The sequence below is a fragment of the Anas platyrhynchos genome, chromosome 4 (assembly GCF_047663525.1).
Source record: "Anas platyrhynchos isolate ZD024472 breed Pekin duck chromosome 4, IASCAAS_PekinDuck_T2T, whole genome shotgun sequence".
Classification (NCBI taxonomy): Eukaryota; Metazoa; Chordata; class Aves; order Anseriformes; family Anatidae; genus Anas; species Anas platyrhynchos.
Window position 1 is genome coordinate 73,869,009 of NC_092590.1, and position 21,413 is coordinate 73,890,421.

The 21,413-nt window shown below is 41.0% G+C and overlaps 1 protein-coding gene across 1 annotated transcript in view; it reads left to right on the top strand.

Annotated features, from left to right (window-relative positions):
* Positions 1–18,742, top strand: part of KDM3A (lysine demethylase 3A) — a 29,488-nt gene extending 10,746 nt beyond the window's left edge. Inside the window, exons 9-25 of the mRNA XM_038178761.2 lie at positions 1,267–1,838; positions 2,963–3,164; positions 5,511–5,725; positions 8,824–8,976; positions 9,096–9,191; positions 9,536–9,663; positions 11,152–11,338; positions 11,606–11,775; positions 12,588–12,824; positions 13,085–13,256; positions 13,735–13,825; positions 14,409–14,539; positions 15,337–15,456; positions 15,549–15,688; positions 17,094–17,270; positions 17,354–17,488; positions 17,994–18,742. Coding sequence (XP_038034689.1) covers positions 1,267–1,838; positions 2,963–3,164; positions 5,511–5,725; positions 8,824–8,976; positions 9,096–9,191; positions 9,536–9,663; positions 11,152–11,338; positions 11,606–11,775; positions 12,588–12,824; positions 13,085–13,256; positions 13,735–13,825; positions 14,409–14,539; positions 15,337–15,456; positions 15,549–15,688; positions 17,094–17,270; positions 17,354–17,488; positions 17,994–18,074 — 3,007 coding nt within the window. The 3' untranslated portion in view covers positions 18,075–18,742. The remainder of the gene's footprint in view (positions 1–1,266; positions 1,839–2,962; positions 3,165–5,510; positions 5,726–8,823; positions 8,977–9,095; positions 9,192–9,535; positions 9,664–11,151; positions 11,339–11,605; positions 11,776–12,587; positions 12,825–13,084; positions 13,257–13,734; positions 13,826–14,408; positions 14,540–15,336; positions 15,457–15,548; positions 15,689–17,093; positions 17,271–17,353; positions 17,489–17,993) is intronic.
* The last annotated feature ends 2,671 nt before the right edge of the window (positions 18,743–21,413 follow it).

Below are 21,413 nucleotides of genomic sequence, written 5' to 3' on the forward strand. Positions count from 1 at the left end.
TAACATTGGCATAGGAAAGTGATAGATTTAATTGCACTGGGTATGTAATTTTCTTGCTTTTGCCATGTGTGTGTTGGGGGGGGTGTCTTTAAATTGAAGTAGTTGCCCTTCAGTGTTGCAAGCTGGTGTTCCCATGTCATTGTGCCCATCCATAGTTGAATGAGAAGTACAGGAGGACTTTCCATGGTGTCCACTTCTTGTCAGACGTGTCCCCCACCTGCCTTCCTGAGAAAAACTAAACAGGACACCTTCAGGCACATTTCTTGTAGGCTGTTTGCTTACAGATTAAGTACAGGTCCTCAATTACATTTCTGTTCAACAGGTATTTGTGTTGGCTCTAAACTTATTTGTTATCTGTCGGAGCCCAGAAAATATCCAATGGAGCTTAAAACCTTTCAGTACTGAGGTTACCACTCCAAACTTTCCTTGTACAAATTTGAGCTGATGCTGTGTTTGTGATAAAAGTAACTCTTAAGAGGCATGGTCAAGGCATTTTTCAATCAGATCAATCTCTCAAAAACACAAATTTCTACAGCAGCTGTGACGGGAGGAAAGGCAGTTGGGGTCTGAAATGAAAGCTGTGCTTTATTCAGCTTTCTGACTAGAGCAAGTGTGGGAACTGTACTGTAGCATGTAACTGTTTTTTCCTGAGTGCAAACCACAGCTCCTTTCCAAAAGCAGAATTCGAAGGTTACAATGTGGTGCCTTTACCCCCGGTTCTGTCACAAAGATTTATATACTTAGTACAAACAGTGTGATAGCTGATACACAGAATTTGTGTTTCCTTTACAAGAAGTGGCATTGGCTTGTAGAAAACGTGACTTTTCATCTGATCTTATTGTGGGGGAGTAGTTTTACTGTCTCAATATAGGCTTGTAGTGTCAGCCAGAAGCACAGTCCCTGCTGAAGTTTCTGGAGTATTGGAGCCTTCTAATCCAAACATGCATGTGAAATGTTTGGTTATACAGTTACATGGAGAAAATAAAAGTAACTGTAGTTGTGAGAAGGTAATGGAGTAGCTGCAGTAGCTAAACTTGTGTGTATCTACATGCATGTACAGTTCTATCATTTGGTTCCAGCTCTAAATAATAATAAACAAAAATCAAACACAAATCTATTGAACTTCGCACAACTTTACATCTTCAAGTGTCAGAATTAAAAGTATGATTAAACTTCTTTCAAGATCTAAACGTGACTGGGTTTGAAGAGCTGATGCTGTGGTTTGTTTGACACATACTTCTCTAAGTATTTCGTGTTATGTTTCAGCACATGTAGACGGAGCTTACCAGAAACTCATCCTTCTTGTCTTAATGCTGGAGTTAAACCATTGAAGGATGAATTGATTGCCTTCCCCAAAGTGACGTATATATCTAAAGAACAAACGCAAAATCCTAACGATCAAAATGGTAAATATACCTCTTTGACAACCTCAAGATCTTCGTCTTTAACTGATTCAGCTAACGGAAAGGAAACCAGCTTGAAAAATACAAATGAACCTTTAATGAAGCCCACCACAAACTTTCCAAAAGAATGCGTTCCTGCAAAACAGATGCAACACCTTAACTCTCCCATAGCAATACCAAGAGTCAACAGCACTGTTGAACTGCAGAGGACTTTAGATTGTCGGCCCTCAACCTCCGATGCTCATCTTCTCTCTCTTCCTGAGTCTGGAGTTAAATCACAAAGCAGCTGTAACAGCCAGAACAGCCAAAAAGGAAACAAGATTGACGAACACGCAGACATGGAATTCTTTATTAGGAGAAATTCAAATGAGGCTCTTTTTGAGAGAAGCGAAAATGAAAACTTCTGGACTGGAAGTGCCAAGATCCAGGATAATGGCAAGTATTTTTTAAAACTTCCTGTCATTTGAAACTCCTTGTGGTTTCTGTGTGATGTCATACAAGTATATCCTTTGTAACGTACACAAAAACAGTAATTTAGACTGTGCGAACAAGTGATCTGGAATTTGAGTCACTTGTGGGCTCTTTCACAAGGTCAATACAATAAAACAGGAAAATATTCTTTCCCGCAAAAGAAAAAAGGACTAATAATTCCTAGAAACAAAGTTTTTTACAGAATATCTCCAAGAACAGAATGGCAAAACGGGTTACAGGAATACATTTCTGTTTGGGATGCAGAAGCTGATGGTGTAATGAGGCTGCTTTTTTTTTTTAGCTGTGGCCCTGAATTTTGTAATTGTAATGAGAAGTGGATGTTCTCAACAAAGCTTTGTTCAAAAGGGACTTTCCTTTGATGACTTGTCAAGAAGAAAAATAAAAAAAAGGCCACCGTGTTATTTGTGGCCTGGTTCCACTTGCTGTGCTCCAAATTTTCCATGTGTGGCAGGATGGGAATTGCTGTAGCTGTCACCAGGAGCCCAGCTCCTTAAATGTGTCTGTGCCGTGCGTCGGTGCAGCTGATCGTCCTGCTTCTGGGAATCTCCCTGCACACCCACCTCTTTCTAATCTCAAGTTGCTTGGTCTTGTATTACCACGTGCTGTTCCTTAACTAAGGTGGGTGAACAGCCAGCCAAGCAGTCACTGCTGGGTCTCACCTGCAGTGTGGGAGGCAGAGAGACGTTTGGCATCTCCTATGGTGAGCTGCTGAAATCCACTGCACCTTGAGGGCTGTGAAATGGATGGGTTGTATGTCTGTCCTCAATACTTCTGAAGTCTCCTCCATGCTCAGATACTCAAGCCCTGATAGTGGAAGAAGTGCTTTTGTTGGAAGCAGCCACTCTTTCAAAATAGATTTCAGTGAGGGGCGAATGGATCTGTTAAGGTTGGGTCCCCAGGCTGTGTAACTTGACTATGTGGGTCTACACATTATTTTGTTTCAGTGTAATGTAACATGTATAGGAAAGGTTGACACAGGTCCATTTCATGACAAGACCTTTGCTTGTACCTTTATATGATGAGCTAATTAGTAAAGGTTGTGTAACTTTCACTGCTCTTCCCCACAGTCATGGTCCGCAAGTCAATTTTAGCAGATGCTGCTAAAGTGAAGAAGCTGCAGCAGAGCGGAGAGGCGTTTGTACAGGATGGCTCCTGCAATAACATCGCACCTCACCTGCATAAATGCAGGGAGTGCCGCCTGGACAGTTACCGAAAGAACAAAGATCAGAGAGAGTCCACTGTCTTCTGTCGATTCTTTCACTTCAGAAGGTAAGAGAAATATTAACTGCGTAGGTCTTGGTGGTAGTTAAACATGAAGAACAAGTCACTTGTTGGAGTTGGCCATCTGTCTTGTTGTTTCTTCTCTCCAAGGCGGGCTGTTGAGTGCTCACTGTTAGCTGTAATATGGATCTTCTTTTCCTGGGCCAGGTGAAGAACAGCTTTGTGGTTGACTTGTTCCCATTCAGGGCTCTGATTTAAAACTGCTGGCTGTCAGCGCGTAGCTGTTAAGCTATAAGGCCAGGATACCTAAGCAAGGAGGGGTTGCGTGTGTTTTTCTAGCACTTAGAAATCTTCTAACAACTTCATTTGAATAGAAAATATTTTGGCAGGAGTTTGAGCTGTTTGTTTTGCTATTCTGGGCTGAATGCCAGGGGGATAACTGGAGTTTAGTTTGAGTGCTTCAGCTTGCTAGTATTGGAGGTGCTATTGAGAGGTTAGACTCTGTGCGTGTCCCCCAGGGTTCAGCAGTGGGACACGAAAAATGTTAGACACATTTACAGCTGGGGAAGAGTTCCAGTAAGTGACCATGGCCTTTCAGCCCAGAACAATAGAAGAGTGATGGGCAAAGCCCTGGTTTCATGTTGTGTTTTGCTCCATTTTTTTTTCCACTTCATGCTTGGGAGTTTGTTTCTCTAGGCTTGCTATAAAAACACTTACTCAGCGTGCTTACTGGGTTTTGAGGAGAGCAGGTGGGGTAGGGGAGCAAGGCAACTTTGAGGAAAACCCAGTGAGCGTTGAGTGCTGTTTGCTTTCTCCAAACCTGATCTGCAGCTTCAGATCTTCCCCTGTGAGCCTGTTTTTTATTTTTATTTTTTTGAGCTGAACAGTCAAGGCCCCTGGTTGTTTTCTGTCTTCAGTTCTTAAGCCACCATAAGGAACCCTTTCAAAAAGGGCTTTAAACTGTTATTTGAAGCACATCTGTAAGTCCAGGGTGGATGTTGTCAAACTGTTGTGTTTGGCTGTTTTTAACATGTCCCTTCCTTTGTTTTCAAGCTGTATAAATTTTTTCCATGAACTGTTTGATCTCAAGTCCAGATGTTGCGTGCCTCTACTTATTTTCCCCCCACCCATCTAAATTTTGAGATATGGACTGTGTTATGTAGGGAAAAAGTAACACTTCTTATATAAGAGAAGAAAAACAAATACCACCTCCCACAAGGGAGATAGAAAGCTTACCAATCCTTAGCTCTACTTCTGATTTTCAGAGGAATGGGTTTCTTTGGGGGGCCTCTAGGTAGAAGAAAGAAGTTCTATGCCTGAAGAGCTTTTGAAGAGAGAGAACTTGAAAGCAGAAAAGCTACAGACATTTTATTGACAAGAAAATATTCTTTTCCATTGTTTTTCTTGAGGTTCCTTTCTCTCCAACACCCAAAAGCAGGGCACGTAGCTGAAAGCTTAAACACGAAGATGCGTTACTAATCCGTGATGTATCCTCCGGTACAGATTTACTGTAGTCAGTCTTGGGATAATTGTGGCATTTGTTGAAATGCTCAAATGTGTGTAACTACAGGCCATGTTAAGTCATCTTCTCAGAGTAAAAAATTCAGACTTGGACTGCAGATGAATCTTTCAGTTCAGAAGTCAAAGTGAATGGAACAGTCCGTGTTTATTGAATGTGAAATCTGCAAAGCCTGAAAACTGCTGTTCTTTGTAATATCAGCCACCAGCATGTTTTCTAGCCACTCACAGTGATACAGTGAGCAGGTGTTGTCATCACAAGTCAACTTCCCTCAATAGCACTTAATAAAAAGGTTCCTGAGAACATAAACATAACTGTAGATTGCTTTTTTACTTAACCTCCTAACAATTCCAGATATCACTCTTTCTGCCTGTCAGAATCACTTGAGAATATATCTTCAAACTTTGCTGTAGAAAAGGGATGGGTTCTTGGAAACATTTTGGCAGCTACTTCAGAACCAATGGTTACTTAAATATATAGTGTTTTTAAGTAACACTTGTGTTCTGAGTTGCACCTGGTTCCAGATAAATCTCTTACTGTTGCTTCCTCTGGATATGATCCTTAAAGCAAGCACAATTTTAAAATGATGATAACCTGATAATTTTAGTGTGATTAAAAAACATCTTTAGGAAGCCCACCTTACTATAGAAACTGTTATGAGTCTCCTTTTCTTTAAACGAGCAGTATATTAAACACGTCTAGCACTTCTGACAAGTGTGTTTAGTCATGTCCTTTGCAATCATGAAGTGTTCGACTCCTTGATGTATGGTGTACACGTTTACAGTGTAAGCATTGACTCACTGGGCTGAATGTGAAGTATTGAAACATTTGAAGTAATGGGTTTTTCTCTTTCCCCCTACCCCCTCTTTCCCCAGGTTGCAGTTCAATAAGCATGGGTTACTGCGTGAGGAAGGCTTCTTAACTCCAAACAAGTATGACCCTGAGGCTATTAGCTTGTGGCTGCCTTTGTCAAAAAACGTTGTGGGTCTGGATCTGGACACAGCAAAGTACATCCTGGCCAACATTGGGGACCACTTCTGTCAGCTCGTAATATCTGAGAAGGAAGTTATGTCTACGATCGAACCACACAGTAAGAGCCATTTGTGTTTAAAATATCTCTATCTTCATAACTTTACGTGAAACTTCAAGTTTTTGACCTGTGTGAAAATGCATTGCAAGCATTTGGAAGGGCCATTTAAGACTTGGGTGTTGCCCTCTGCTCTCAGAGGAAACCTAAGGTCTAGCATGAATTAGTTTTATCAGCTCTTTGCTCGTGGAGGGGAGAAACCATAGTTCTACCATTCTTTGTCAGAAATACTCAGTTTTTGTGTCACAAAGAAAGTGTAGAGCTGTTATGAAATGAAGTGTTTAAAAAAAAAAGGCTACAGCAGCAGGCAGCTGACAACCAGCTATTTTTAGCATGCAAGTAAAATAAAGCTTTCCTGTTGAGTGCACAGATTCTGGTAGGTTGTTTTGCTCCTTTTTTGTTGTTTGTGCATGACGGAGCTAACGTTGCCTGTAAAGTCAGTAAAAAAAGCTTTCTCCTCCATCTAAAAGCAGGGGACCAATTTCCAGTAGGTCGGTTTGAAGCAGCTGTGAATCCAGCCCTACTGCAGACAGCCCAGAGATGTTATTGATGGGGCAACTGCTTTTAGAGCTCTGTCGGTGCAGGCAGGGCTAACCTCAAAGTGTATTACAGAGCTCTTTGGTCACATCAGACTCTCTCTGTAGCAAATGTGAGCAAAAAATCACTCCTCAGAGTAGAATGGCTCTTAAAATTGTGACTGTGTGGTGTTTGGTTTTAGTTATTGTTATAACTAGATGACAGAAGCAATACAGCTTAGAAAACTGTCTACCCCAGTGTCTTCTGCATGCTGGGTGGTATAGGCATTACGTAAATGTCATGTCACTTTACCAGTCACTCCAAGGTTTGGAATAGAAGAAAAAACCTGAACATCATTGACTGCCTTCAAAAGGGAAAGGAAAGACTCGAAATATTTCAGAAATGCTTGCTGTGGGGTCCTGCCCTGGGCTACTTGGAACCTGGAAACTCTGTTTTTCACTTGAACTGGAATGCTTTCAGGCCTTTGGAGTCAGTGTGTCAATAGCTAGGGTGACAGATACAGACAAGAATATCAAAACAGCTTTGGAAGGATGAAATCTGGGGGGGAATTCATGAAACAAAGGGTGTAGATGTGTATTCTTAGTATCAGATAATGCATCTGTTAGCATATGTGCAACAAATACACTCTGCTTAAAAAAAAGAACAAAAAACAACAACAGCATAAACATGTCAGCATGTCAGTTCTGGAGGTGATTTCAAAGGAGCGAAATGTTTTGATTTCCTCTTTGCTTGTTTATAGCCCTAGCTGGTGTGTGTAAGGGAATTCGATTTCATGAAAATGGAGGAGATTTTTAATGCCCTGACTAGGAAGGAAATAGTTTAGTGTCTTAGTGTATGTCTTAGTAGTTAGAGAGAAGGATTGACTCTGAGCTACTGCTTTTCAGGTGTGGGTAGAACTGTTCATCCTCTGTATTCTGCCAGGTGCTGCAGAATTTGCTGATGGCAGGTAATCAGTCTGAAATTTTAAAAAGAATGCAAAGAATGAAATTTTAAAAAGAATGTTCACTGGTGGAAAAGATTCTTGGAAACAGGCTTCTGGACCCAGGTATCACGCAGCTTGAGTAAGAGTGACTGTGAGGAAAGAATTTGGGATCATGTAGCAATAGAGAGGATAGGGCAAAGAAGCCCTTCAGGCAGGGGTGGCAGGTATGTAGAGCCTCAAGACAATTGTGAGGGAGAAAACGGTTTGGGAGAGTTTCCTTAAAGAGTTCCTTCAATAGGAGAAGCACACGTGCGTTTATTGCTGTGTAGGGAAAGATTGACCAGTGGAGGAAGAACGGCTTGGTTAGGTCACACAGCTCTTTGGCAACCTCCTGCAAAAAGGAGGCCTACGGAGAGAGAGAGAAGGCAGGGTCAGGTGACAGGGAGGAAATGAAAGAATGGGAGGGAGAGCAAAAGGACAGAATCAGGAAACTGAGATGTCAAACTATATATAAAATAGCAAAAAAAAAAAAAAAAAAAAAAAAAAACCTTCATACTCTGTTTGGGGAATTAAAGGATTGGCATAGAAAATAATAAATACAACACAATTTTAAGAAGTGAAGAAGAAAAAGAAAGGAAGTGGTGATAGGCCTTGGGTTCATAGAAGAATCTTGAAGCAAGAAGTGAAACAACTTTTACCTCCTGCTATGAGCAAATTGTGCCAAACTATTCTACTTTTGTTCCATACATAGTTAATGAGTAATATGCAGAGGAAAAGGAACTTTTCTTAAATCCTGGCATGCTTGTGTTCATTTTTATAAAGCATACTTTAGGGAGGTGTTCTTTCATAGCTTGCTCATAACATTAAGAAACGTGGCAGAAAAGTTTCAGAAGTTATGAGTGTGGAGGAGGTAGGAGGCAGAAGCTGTTTCTTGTCTAGTCTAGTCTTTTAGCTGTCTACATGATGAAATGTAGTACAGGCATGAATGATACGTACATAACGCTGCCCTGGGAGGGCCCACAGTGTTTTGGAAGACACTTGGCATCATTTGGGATTTTTTATGGGAATTCGTGAAATGACTTGAAGCGAGAAAAGATTAATTATTTGGGTGTGTAATAAACCTGAACAGAACAGTCAGTTGCACAAATCAGAGAACAACTTAGCAGGTAGCTGTTCTGAGAAGGTCTGATACACACCATAACATGTAGAAAACTTACTGAAAGTGAGAGAATGCCATGCAGTCTGTACTACACTGTAGAGGACAAGTCCAAACTGACTGGCAATCTAGAAATTAAGCCTAGCTTGCTAGTAGCAGCTTAGGTTTCTTTTTTTAGGGCAGCTGTGGAATTTTCCATTAGGAGAGTGTCAACAATTTGCATGTTAACACGAACAAAAGCACGTCAGGAGTAACAGGTGTAGTTGGGTGCTGCAAAGGAGAAAGCAAAATGATCTTGATTGCTCAGACTGTTCTGGGCGTGCTTTTTCTGAATCTGTGACTACAAAGGATTTGTTTTGGGATTCCAATAGAGAACAGACAGAACCTTTCTTGTATCCGCAAAGTATTTTAATGTTGCTATATTTAGCATTCATATTTTGGTTTTGTTTAAACTAATGCTTTTGCCAAACCTGTCGATTACCACAGAACAGGTAGCCTGGAAGCGTGCAGTTCGTGGGGTTCGAGAAATGTGCGACGTGTGCGACACCACAATCTTCAACCTTCACTGGGTCTGCTCCAAGTGTGGCTTCGGTGTGTGCGTCGATTGTTACAGGATGAAGAAAAAAAGCCTCAATGAAGGTGAGAATGCACATCCCTACCTTACACAAAGGGGAAGAGGTGGGTAAGAAAAGCTGTAGCTTTCCAAAAGGAAGATGAAAGGCGTACTAATAAAACTACTTAATGGTGCTGTTTTACAGATGATGACTCAGATACTTTCTCCTGGTTTAAATGTGTGAAGGGGCAGGTACATGAGCCAGAGAATCTAATGCCTACACAAATAATTCCTGGAAAAGGTATTTAAAATACTTGATTGGGACGGGAAAAGAAAGTTGTTGGCTTCTGCTGTCTTTTGTATGTTGTTGATATTGCAGTAAGCAACTTTTTTGATATCTAAAGCTAGTTAAAGCTTGGCATCTATTGTCAAAGGGTTTCACTTCATAATCTGGAACAGCCTGCGTACTTAGTACTATTCAGTTATCTTTGACCTTTACACGTGAAGTTTTGTGACTTCTTTGTAAAGATGAAGTGTGTTCCTATGCTATTGTCCAGCTGCATGGTATATGCAACTTTAAAAATGGTACTGAATGCTGAGTGTTCTAATTAAATGTGAGCTTCATTAATTACTCTTTTCCTTCAGCACTCTATGATGTTGGTGATATTGTTCACTCTGTACGAACAAAATGGGGAATAAAGGCAAATTGTCCCTGTGCAAATAAGCAATTCAAAGCACTATCAAAGCCAACTCTAAAGGAGGATTCAAAACAGGTATTGCTACCATTTCTCTCTCTTCTCTGTGTTCCTGAAATAATCCCTAGGTTTGCCTCAATCTACCCATATCTGAAGTCAGACTTGGCACAGACATGCCAGTCGTGACTGCTGCTGCTAACCTCACCATGTAGGTCTTTGTTCAGTGGCTTTAAACTAAAAGAGAGTAGGTTTAGATTTCGCTATAAAGAGGAAATTCTGTACTCAGAGGGTAGTGTGGCACTGGCACAGGCTGCCCGTAGAAGCTGTGGATGCCCCATCCCTGGAAATGTTCAAGGCCAGGCTGGATGGGCTTTAGGCAGCCCAGTGTTTTTCCAAAATATGCACAAATTAAATTAATTTTGCAAAGAGTTGCAAGAAAGCAGTGTCCTTTAAATTATGTACTTTCAATTTTCTATATACTTATTTGTAAATTTATTTTGAGAAGAAATACGGGATCCTGAGCCCAAGAAGCAGGCTGAACTTGATTTTGGTGTTGGTAGTAATCTACAGGAGAGGTGAGGAACATTGTGAAGTGTTAAAAGCAAGGAGGATGGTTATGTAGTCAAAAAGCTAGTGTATGGCTGACCTAGCTTCAGTCTTTTTCTCAAGATTTCCTGTGTGACCCTGAACAAAGAGCAGCATTGAATTTTCTGTGTGTCCCTTTCTGCAAAACGAGGCAAATAATTGTTTTACATTGTTGCACAGGTGGTGTGGGGATAAGCTTATTACAGTTTGAGGCATTTTATGCAATGTCGTATTTTGGAATTCTTACCAAGTATCAGCGGTCACTAACAGATGAAACAAATGTAGCAATAAGCAGATGCAGGTGCAAAATAATTTCTTGATTGCATGTCTTTGAGCAGAGAAGAGAAATTTAGCCAGAAATCCCAGGCTAAAGCAGTAGTTGTGGTTATTAGCCTGGCAATGTTGAAGTTCCAAACAAATAAATAACTCAGCTACCTGGGAGATGTACAGTGGGTCGTGTGCTTGTGTTCTGCTGGCCAGGGCAGAGCTGCACTGATTCACATAGCTGCTTTAGACCTGGTAGGTAAGGGGATTTCTGCTGCTTTCTTGAGGGGGAAAAAAAAAAAATTAGAAGCTCTACAGACAAGTTTTAATGTAGTGAAGTAGACCTCAGGCTTAGCCCTGGTCTGAGCATCAGCTGTTACTAGCATGGCGAGAGAGCAGCTGTTAAAACTGTATCTGGTTCCCAAAGTGGTCCAAGAAAAATGAATCTGGGAAACTCAGTTATCTTTATTTATCTTGAGGAGTGAGGGACTCCATCTGCTCTTGAAGTTGGGAGGTCAGTTTCTCCTGGATTTTCATCTCTCACCCATACTAAGATGCGATGCTGACCTCTTGTGGAGATCGGATTACTTAATGGAGGGCCAAACCTTCTTATTTTGTTTACTCGTATCTTTATTGTTGCTCGGTTTACCTATTTTTGCGTAGAGTGTTTGTATTTAATCAAGTTCTCACCTTTGTGGTTTTTTTTTTTTTTTCCAGAACTTGGTACCTGGAGAGAGGACCAGCCTTCAGCATACCAGCTTAGTCCTGAGCCCACAAGTCACTACACATGATCCTCCTGTAAAATCAACAGTTGGAAGTAAACAAACTGCTTCAGTGAACACTTCTCCTTCATTAAGTTGGCTATCAAATCTAACGAGTGGAAACGTGAATAAAGAAAACAAAGGTATGTGTGGAACTGGTAAAGAGTAAACCCTTTCTGTCTATTTGTTTATTTTAAAATAATAATTTTAAAATGTTGATCTTTAAGGAAGTCTAGCAAAATAAATAATTCATCAGTGTATTGAGAGATGATGTGTGTGTATATGTACATATGTATATGTGAGCATCTCATCTCCTTTAAAAAAATAAAATTCAAAGCATGTATTTGTTTTGGTTCAGAGGATTAATCCTTGCTTCATTTTCAGATGTTTCTTTCTTTTCTTCATTGCAGAAAAACTCCTTGTACCCGTTTCAAAGAATGAGAATAAGCCTCTTCAGACACTCCCTAGTTTAGCCAAGCCTACTGCAGCTCTGCAGACGTTCAACAGTGCAATATTAACACCTGTAAGCAACAACAACACAGGTTTCTTGCGGAATCTCCTGAATTCTTCTGGAGGAAAGGTATACAATTTTTTTTTTTTTGCTGTAGTGGCTCAAGTTGATACCAAGCTTAGGTTACTGTTCTAAACCTGTGATCAACTATCACAGACACTTGTCACAGTAGGTTAAATTCCTTCTTAGCTTGGGAAAAAGGACTTAATTCAGTGTCTCCTGCAGTGCTCCAGATAGCCCCATTAACTATCAGGAAGTCTTGCTTGATGAGGGTTAGGAAGCAAGTGATAAAGCTGACAGATTTACTCAGGATTAATGTCTGGCAGCTGCATTAATTGGTGTGTCCATTAAGTAGTCTCAAAGAGAACCATCAAGGAATGTGGAGATGGAGCTAAAAACCTTTTGTGTTGGGTAACTTTCTTGTACTTAGCTTGCAGGCTGGTTTGCTTCAGATACTCCTAGGCTTTATTTGCTTTTACAGATGCAACTTGAAAGTGGTGGGGTAAAATATTGGCCTGGAGGGTTCTTTGATGAAACTGCATTTCTGTTCTTTGATATGAAGAAAGCCCTGTTCCATGCTGTACTTCATTGGTTTCTGCATTGTTGCTGAAATCAGGGTAGAACCACTTCTGCCAGAATGCTGTAGTCAGTATCAGAAGTGACACTGGCATTTAGTGATGGTGAATTTCTAGACAGCAGAACTTCTGCAGGCTTTTCTTTTGCTGTGTGATGGTGAGCTGGAGTAAAAAATCTTTGAAGTGGCGAATGTTATCAATTCATCAACATTAAATATATCACCTTTAAAGTCTGCAGTACAAAGAACAAGACAACAGAGAAGTACACCAACTTTTTCTGTTCTTTTTTTTTTTCCCCTAAATCAGACAGACAACGGACTCAAGACTACACCCAAAATCCTTGATGATATTTTTGCTTCCCTGGTGCAAAACAGAACCATTACAGACTTGCCTAGGAAACCTCAAGGACTGACTATAAAGCCTACAATAATGGGCTTTGATACGCCTCACTACTGGCTGTGTGATAACCGCTTACTATGTCTTCAAGATCCCAACAATGAAAGTAATTGGAACGTCTTCAGGGAGTGCTGGAAGCAGGGACAGGTATTTGAGATGTGCTACTTTGGCCATTTTCAAGTCATATCCTTTGCACTTTTACGTAAAAGGCAGGTTAAAACTTACTGCAATGATAACCAACACTAAAACTTTATAAAATGGATTACCTGAACATTTATCCATCCTTTTATCTAAGGATCTAAACCTTACTACTTGTTCAGTATGTTATATGGATTACCCACCCTATTTTGGTTGGGATTACTGGTTTTGGTGTTTAATGATTCTTAAGGGTGTCTTCTTCTTTGTAGCCTGTAATGGTGTCCGGAGTGCATCACAAACTAAATGCAGACCTCTGGAGACCAGAGTCCTTTAGGAAGGAATTTGGCCAACAGGAAGTAGATCTGGTTAACTGCAGGACCAATGAAATCATCACTGGCGCTACTGTAGGGGATTTCTGGGATGGATTTGAAGATATTTCAAGTAAGCGTGATTTTTTTTGCTTGTTTATTATGGCTTTTTGTTGTTGTTGTTTTGGTTTTCCAGTAGTTAAAATATTCAGCAGCAATAATCTTGCCCTAGCATGAACTTGCCATCCTTTAGCAGCCTCAAGCAGAATAAAAGACACTGCAGGCTTTTTCTTCTGCAGACAGTGTCTGCCAGGTATTGTCACCATGTATGCTTGCAGGATGATGGACTAAGTAGAAATTTTGCCAGCCCTGTTAAGGACTCTCCCTGAGGAGGATGTTTTGGCTGCCTCTAGTCTTTTGGGGAAGCATTCTTAAGAAGCTTAGGATCTTCCTAGTGAGTAGGTTCACTTTGCTTTATGCTCAGCAAAGTGAAACAAAATCATGTCTAAGGTTGATGTTCACACGGTAATTGGGCTTTGCTGCAGTTGGTCCTTTACATTTTGAGTTGCACAAGCTATTGAAAACTAAGGCTTGGTAATATTTGACAATAGGTCGTCTGAGGACAGAAGAGGGAGAGCCAATGGTGTTGAAGCTTAAAGACTGGCCTCCAGGAGAAGACTTCAGAGACATGATGCCTTCTCGGTATGAATTTCCAAAGAAACTGTTCATTTATGTGGTATACCCCCAAAATAATAGAATGTAGAAATACTGTTACATTTTAATGCCTGCTTCAGCTTTGAAAAGCGGTTGGTCACATGTGAGCCATTTTGTTTCTCAGGGATGCCTGACATAGTTAGAAATGCCGAACAAGTTCTATGGTTGTTGAAGTAGTAAAATATATATTGATAAGTAAAATGAGTGCCTAAAATTGGTTATGATTGCTTAAACTTGTGGAACTTCAAAATGAAGGCATTTAAAAAATCTAAAGTTCGTTGAAGGGTTTTTCATGAAACCCGTCTTAAGTGTTGCGACTTACTTTATCTGGTACTTTTTAAGATAATTGCACAAAAAAATAACACTGCAGTTGCAACATGCAATAAAAAAAAATATATACACCGGTTGTATTCCAGTCTTACCTATTTAATTCCATTTCCTGGTGTACCATATTCCACCACCATGGGATGAAGGAGTATGTTTTCTTGACTGAAGAAAGTTTTTGTTGCTGTTTTTTAGTCTGCTGCCTTTTTATCATTTCCTAACACTAAATCGTGCTGTATCCTTTTAGGTTTGATGATTTGATGAAAAATATTCCATTGCCAGAATACACAAGGAGAGGCGGCAAGCTCAACCTTGCCTCTCGCCTTCCCAACTACTTCGTACGACCAGATTTGGGCCCCAAGATGTACAATGCATACGGTAAGGAGTCTTTCATGCTATAGGTCATTCTGCACACGTTTGAATCAAAGCTTACTATAAACTAGAAGATTCCTTCTAGTAGTAGATCATCTGATTAATTACTTAATTGGAAAACTTAATTTTGGCTCGTTTTTAACTGATGATCATTATGTGGTGATGTAAAGTGTTTTTTGTCTGGGTGGGCTCAAGCCAATAGCAGCCTGTTGCCAGTTACTTCCAGCTTGCTCCACATGTGTAAATACTGCCTCAGTTTCTTATAGCTGGCCACATGTATTTGTTCTGTTACTTCTGGACACTTCTCCTTTTTGGGTTGTATCATTTAATTTTTAATCTCTTTCTGAGCAGTTCTTTCCATGGCTGGCTCATCTGCCATGTCTGTCACTCAAAAACAAACAAAAAAACGTTTTAAACTTTAAGTATGATCATGGCCAGTTAAGAGATCCTGACTGCTAAATACTGCAGCAGCTGCCTTTAGTGAACAAGAAACTGTTGCTGAGTATACTTCATTCTAAATTGCTCTGGTAAAACCCTCTGGTAGCTGTATTTAAAGGTAATTCTTATATATCCTACAGCCTAGATATAGGTACAGACTGATGTGGTAGTCTGTAAATTTAACACTAAGACACAAATAATGTGGTGCAGGGGTCTGGCAATAAAGTAAATTGCTGTCCTGGAGGCATTTGCTTATGAAAGTGAATGCTCTCTGGGCTTTTGAGATTGTTCTGCTTAGAGTGGCATAAGATTTCTATTTCTCTTGCTAACATAGTGGATGCTTTTTTTTTTTTTTTTTTTTTCAGGCTTAATAACACCAGAAGATAGAAAATACGGCACGACAAATCTCCATTTGGATGTGTCTGATGCAGCTAACGTAATGGTTTATGTGGGTATCCCCAAAGGGCAGGCTGATCAAGAAGAAGGTGAAGTCTTTCTTTTGTTCTGGAGGGGATTGTTTCTGTGGTTGGAGGAAAGCATAACTTTGAGAGTAACTGCTTGTGTTTACTCTTAACAGAAGTGCTTAAAACCATACAAGATGGTGATTCTGATGAACTGACAATTAAGCGCTTCACTGAAAGTCGAGAAAAACCTGGAGCTCTGTGGCACATTTATGCTGCTAAAGATACAGAGAAGATCCGGGAATTCCTTAAAAAGGTAGGCAACATTATATCTGAAACTGTTTTGCTGTCTGTGTAGACTAACAAATACATCCTTGGACTTTTTTTAAACCTCTTTTCTCTGTCATTTATTCTAGAAACCAGAAACAAACGTACTTGTGTTGTTTCAAAGACAAAAATTCTTGAGTGACTTGGATCTTGTAGGAGGGTAATGAGAGGAAGTTTGAAGCTACCCCAGACCTAGATACACTGCTTTAGTCCACCCTTTTTATAGCACAAGCAATGAATGAATGTAGTGCTGTTAGATTTCAGAAAAAGAAAATTAAACTAGACCTATCTTCATGCATATGAGGTGCTCTTAGGGGATGTCAGAGTAAGATGTGCTTTGTGGTTCTCCCTTGTTCTTCTCCTATGTTTTTTCCATACCTTCCTTTATGAGGTTTGGATTGAGGGGAGAAGTACAAGGTTCTGCAGATGGTTTTCATGGGAGATAAAGTTTAATGGAGGAAAGAAATGTGACACTATATCCAAAAGGGCTTATTTCAGTATTGAATTTATCACAAATGGTCCAGAGTTTTTGGTTATCTTAATTCTGGAACATCTTTTGCACATTAAAAGCAAAAAATAAAATAAAAATAGTGTTTAAGATAAATGGGATGGTTTGAGCAACTATTGGCTTTGTCAGCCTATTGTCTTGGACAAAAGCTTGAAGCTACAGCAGTTTAAGATTTGTTCTTTGTTGATACTATACAATACTATACGTGATACACTTGATGCTGAACTTGATAGGCAGTGGTGGTTTGTTTTGATGCCTGTATCCCACACCTCTTCCCAGTCTACTTGCCTGCAGGTGTGAGGCCTTCAGCACCTTACCTGGGGGTAGAACCAAGCCATTCATCTCCTCACAAATGAGTTCTCAGGCTGCAGCCCAATTCTCGCCCCGCCTCCTCCTACCCCTCAAACTTCTCATACAAAGTCCTTGTGCTTCCCAGCACGGTGTCTTCTGAAAACTGTGTTAGCGTCCTCTGTTTTGGTCACTGAGAACACCGACTAGTGCTGGCCTTGGGGCAGGCACCTGCTGCATTTGGTGATGTTTTTTCCAGTGACAGGCTGTAGTAGTGTAAGAGTGCTCATTTCATGTGGCAGTGGCTCCTGTTGGGAACATGAGTCACTTAAGCCTTCTGTTTCTTCTTACTGTAAATTGGAATTATTTGCTTTTATTGTATCCACCTTTGCAATGTGTCTGTGAAGCGAGTGGGAATGCAAAATGATGCAGCCTTCACTAACCAAGGACTGAGTAAGGGTTGCATACAGCTCTTACACCTGGCCACGTGGTGTAAGTCACTCAATCTGGCATGCATGCATAAGTCATACCACACACGTATCTTGCTTATCCAGTAGGACTGGTATATTATAATACATTTCTTTTCCTGACTTTTCAGGTTGCTGAAGAACAAGGTCAAGAAAATCCTGTCGATCACGACCCTATTCATGATCAAAGTTGGTACTTGGACAGATCTCTAAGAAAACGCCTTCACCAGGAGTATGGAGTTCAAGGCTGGGCTATTGTACAGTTTCTAGGAGATGTAGTTTTCATTCCAGCAGGAGCTCCACACCAGGCAAGGACCAGTGACACTATTTACAGTCTGACTGCTTGGGCAGACCTTTGCACATGTGGCTAATACTCGTCTGTTCTCTCTAGGTTCATAACTTGTACAGTTGTATTAAAGTTGCAGAAGACTTTGTATCCCCAGAGCACGTCAAGCATTGCTTCTGGCTCACTCAGGAATTTAGATATCTGTCACATACACATACAAACCACGAAGATAAATTGCAGGTAAGCTCAAGGAGAACCCTGTCCCCTTTCTCCCTTTAAAAAAAAATATCCTCACCAAACCCATGCAGTAATGATTTAGCCATCTATAGAACATTTCACACTTGGATCAGCTTTAATGCATTGGACCTCCAAAAAGGAATTTCAGTAGGAATTTCAGTAGGCGTTTGGACTGTTACACATGTTCAGTAGCTCTGTGGAGGCCCTCTGAGATAGTTTTGAAGTGTTACCTTTTTCCTTTTCTGCTGTTTTTCCTCTGGTTGAACCCATAATACTCTCCCCAGGCTACTAAGTTTCAGTTTATAACCTGTTAGAACTTGAATCTTGTTCTCACAAGTTAGTGATGTGAGTGGAGCTGGTGCTGATGAGCCTGTTTGTCCTGAAAGGAGAGCCACGTGGGGTGCAGAGAAGTTGGGGAAGCTCTGCAGGTGTCTTCTGTGTGTCAGTGTCTTCCAAACTGCTCCAAACCATGCTGTTTAACTTTAAATGTCTCTTTTTTTCCTCCTAGGTGAAGAATGTCATATACCACGCAGTTAAAGATGCAGTTGGGATACTGAGAGCGAACGAATCCAGCCTTAGCAGACCATAAACTAGAAAGCCTTAACCACACACTATGAAACAGAAGCGCTGGCAGCTGTTTTAACTACTCAGTCAGGACCTCTGTGGACTTTGAGATTATCTGAATGTTACCTCATCTTCCTTTCAGCAGTACCAGAGGATCGTGGTACTATGTTCTGTGTATTCTTCCAATGTTTACAAACCTGATATGTATATGTAGTAATATGTATGGACTGTGGCATACTGTGAATGCTCAGTTGCAATAGAACTTTATATGGAGTTGCTCTCCAAACTGTACAAAATACCTCCTATAGAACTGTCGGAAACTATTCCAAATTACTCATTTGAAAAATATTACCCGAGACTTGTAAAGCTCCAATTTTTAAAAATTTATTTTAGGGTGGGAGGAAGTATGGAGTCACCAATTTAATAACCGATTTACATAAAAATAAACTAAGAATGCAGTTCTGTAATTTCACATTAACATAGAACTAGCATTTAAAAGTAGCTTTAAGCTATTGTATAGTAACATAGAGGTGGGGATTAACCATCTTTAGGTAAATGTATTTAAATTTCTAAATGTTAAAAGAAACTTTTAATCAAATGTCTTCTGTTTGAAACTGATCTTTAATTTGAACTTATGTTTGATTCTCTGGTTTTTAACACTGAATGGTCTACATAAAATTCTTCTATTTCGGATATTGCTCCTTGCCCAGCTTCTTCAGTTGACTCTTGAAAATGTAATTAATTTCGTGCAGTGCTTTGAAATGCAGAAGCAAATTGTGTATCATACTGTTCATACTTTTTTTTTAACTATCTGAAAGCTTATGGTATTTAATTTAGCGATAGCTCTGTTTATAGCTTTCTTGGTTAACCGAAACATGGTTTAGCTTGATTTCTGTTTCTCAACCAATACTGGTACAATGGTTTATATCAAGTGAGTTTTGCAGACTCAGTCTTAAAAAAGCACGTTGCTCTAAAATTACTTAGACTGAAAAAAAGAAAATCAAATTGTAAAAACAAGCAGAGGGGAAGTGCATCTGTCATCTAACAAGCTGAAATAAAATCAACTTTTGTGTTCCTCAGTGCCCTTTTCAGCACTGAACTGCACAGGACAGCTGCTGGGATGAGACAGGAGGGAGGGGAACCCTGTTACATGGTGACACACTGGATATTCCCCTCCCCACAACACTCACCTGCTACTGTTGATCAGCATTAACTATTCTGTCTTTGTGCCAGTTTTTTTTGTTTTGAGAGAAACTTCCTTACATGTTCCTCAGTAGTGGAACTGTACCTGAGGCTGTATTTCTTGCAGGGAGTAAGGCTCTTAATCAACTTAGCAGATGGTGGACTGATAAGGTTTGTCTGCTGGGAATAGGCACGCTTACTTCCTTTGCCTCAAAATTGAGGCAGAAGGAGGTATCCAGAATTAAAGATGCAAAACGAAGACATAATTAACTTGATCCTGTGTTTATTGCCTCTAGGTGGAGTTCTTTGTGACCACTTAGAGCTGGGGTAGCCAGTTGATCTGGCTGCTAGGTTGTTTTTTTAAGAAGAGGCATTCAAAAAGACAGGAGAGGATCCCTAATGCTGGGTGAGGACTTCAGGTAGTTGTGAGTCAGCACCAGTGCTCTGCTACTCCTGGGGCAGGGAAATGTTCCAGTTCACTGAGCTGCTGCTGCTAGCTTAAATTCAGCAGAGCTACTCCCTGTCTCTGCTGTGTTCAGTGAGAATGTCCCTCCCTCTTCCCTTGCTGCCATCTCTATTTGATAATAAACAGCCTGGCCTGTTCCAGTTGCCTGAGCCAGCTCCTGAAGGAAAAACAAGGCTGATTTGGCACTTTGAGCTAGTTACATATCCTTCGAGGCAAGGCAGTGTTTCAGATGAATGTTTTCTTGCAGTAGCAAGTTTAAAGTAAATGAAACAAAGCAGTTAATTGCTTCTCTTGGATCCTGGTTAGAGCATGTGTGGGGAGCTGGCAGCCAGGTACCTCACCACCCAGCGAGTGCCATGAGTCATGCTGACTTGATGCATGCAAATGTGCACGGATGTATGAAGAGACACATTGTTGGGAGTTGGAGTTTGAACCTTGTTACACAATCTGTTTTTATCCCAGCTCTCAACTGCTGCATCCCACTGCCTCTCTGAGTGATTTTTCTTCCTTTGGGATCTGTCCTGGCTGCAGTGCTAAGAGCAGGGGAAACAAAGTGTCCTGGTCCAGCTCTTGGTAGGTTTGCAGTGAAGAGGGAACCCTTGAGCTTGGTACTCCAAACATTAAGGTTACACTGACTGCTCCGGGACCTTTTCCTGTTCTCTGGCATGACAGGGAAGGGTGCTTGGTGCCTCCTTGCTTTTATGGCTGAAACTGGATGTTGTTGGGCAGCATCCAGGTTTCTGTTTGCGTACCTTATCTGCTCCTCTGCTCTTGCTGTTGGAATACCATTACAGGCTTTTCTGGTGGCGAGTCTTAGCAACTGCTTCCTTTGTCAGCACCACAGGAGTATCACAAGCCTCTTAGGTGAGAGATGAACAAAGGGGCGAGTTGCTCACACTCTGCCTGCGGTGAGTCACGATGCCTGAAATCACATTGCCTGAAGTCTTTCTTGGGAAGGAGAGACCTCTCCTTGTGTTTTGGCCTCTTAAGGCCCTAACAATGTGCTACTTAAACAGCAGCTGCCACCACACTGTGGTTGTGGGGACAATGACGCAGCAGCACCTGACAGGGCTAAGCTGAAGGCAGCTCCCCTTTCACTTCAGTGCCAGATGAATTATTACAGCCTGGCTACTGGCTGTAAAACTGCCCTGATCAGTTACGGGATTGGCAGATGAGCAGAGCCTTCTGTCCAGGGAAGAGGAGGGGAAGTTCACTGACTTTCCCGTCATAGTGCCCAGCCCAGGCACTCTGCACCTTCCTCTTTGACTACCTACCACCAGTTGGAGGCATTAACCCATCCCAATGCCCTCCTCCACCTTCAGAGGGCAGAGGGAGAAGAAAGCCAGGCCTGTGCCAGCGTGGATTCTCTCCTCCTGTTACCAACCTGGTGCCAAGGCTGCCATCTGCCTCTTAGGAGTGCTGCATCTTTACATGTAGCTTAGAGTGAGAAATACACTTCTTTAAGCAGCTACGATCAGCCTGACACGCTGATACTGTTCCATGAAACAGGACTCCCCCTGTGCACATACAATGCCTGACCAGCACTGGAAGAAAACATGTATTTAAGTCTTATTTTTAAAGACTTAGCTTTCCTTTACCTGTGTTGTGACATCCTCAATGCATTGGGTCTTGTAAAACCAAGGGGGAGTTGTTCAAGGTGGACCTGTTTTGTGAAAGCAGCCTGAAGCCATGAAAACTACCAGTTGCTCCTGTGCA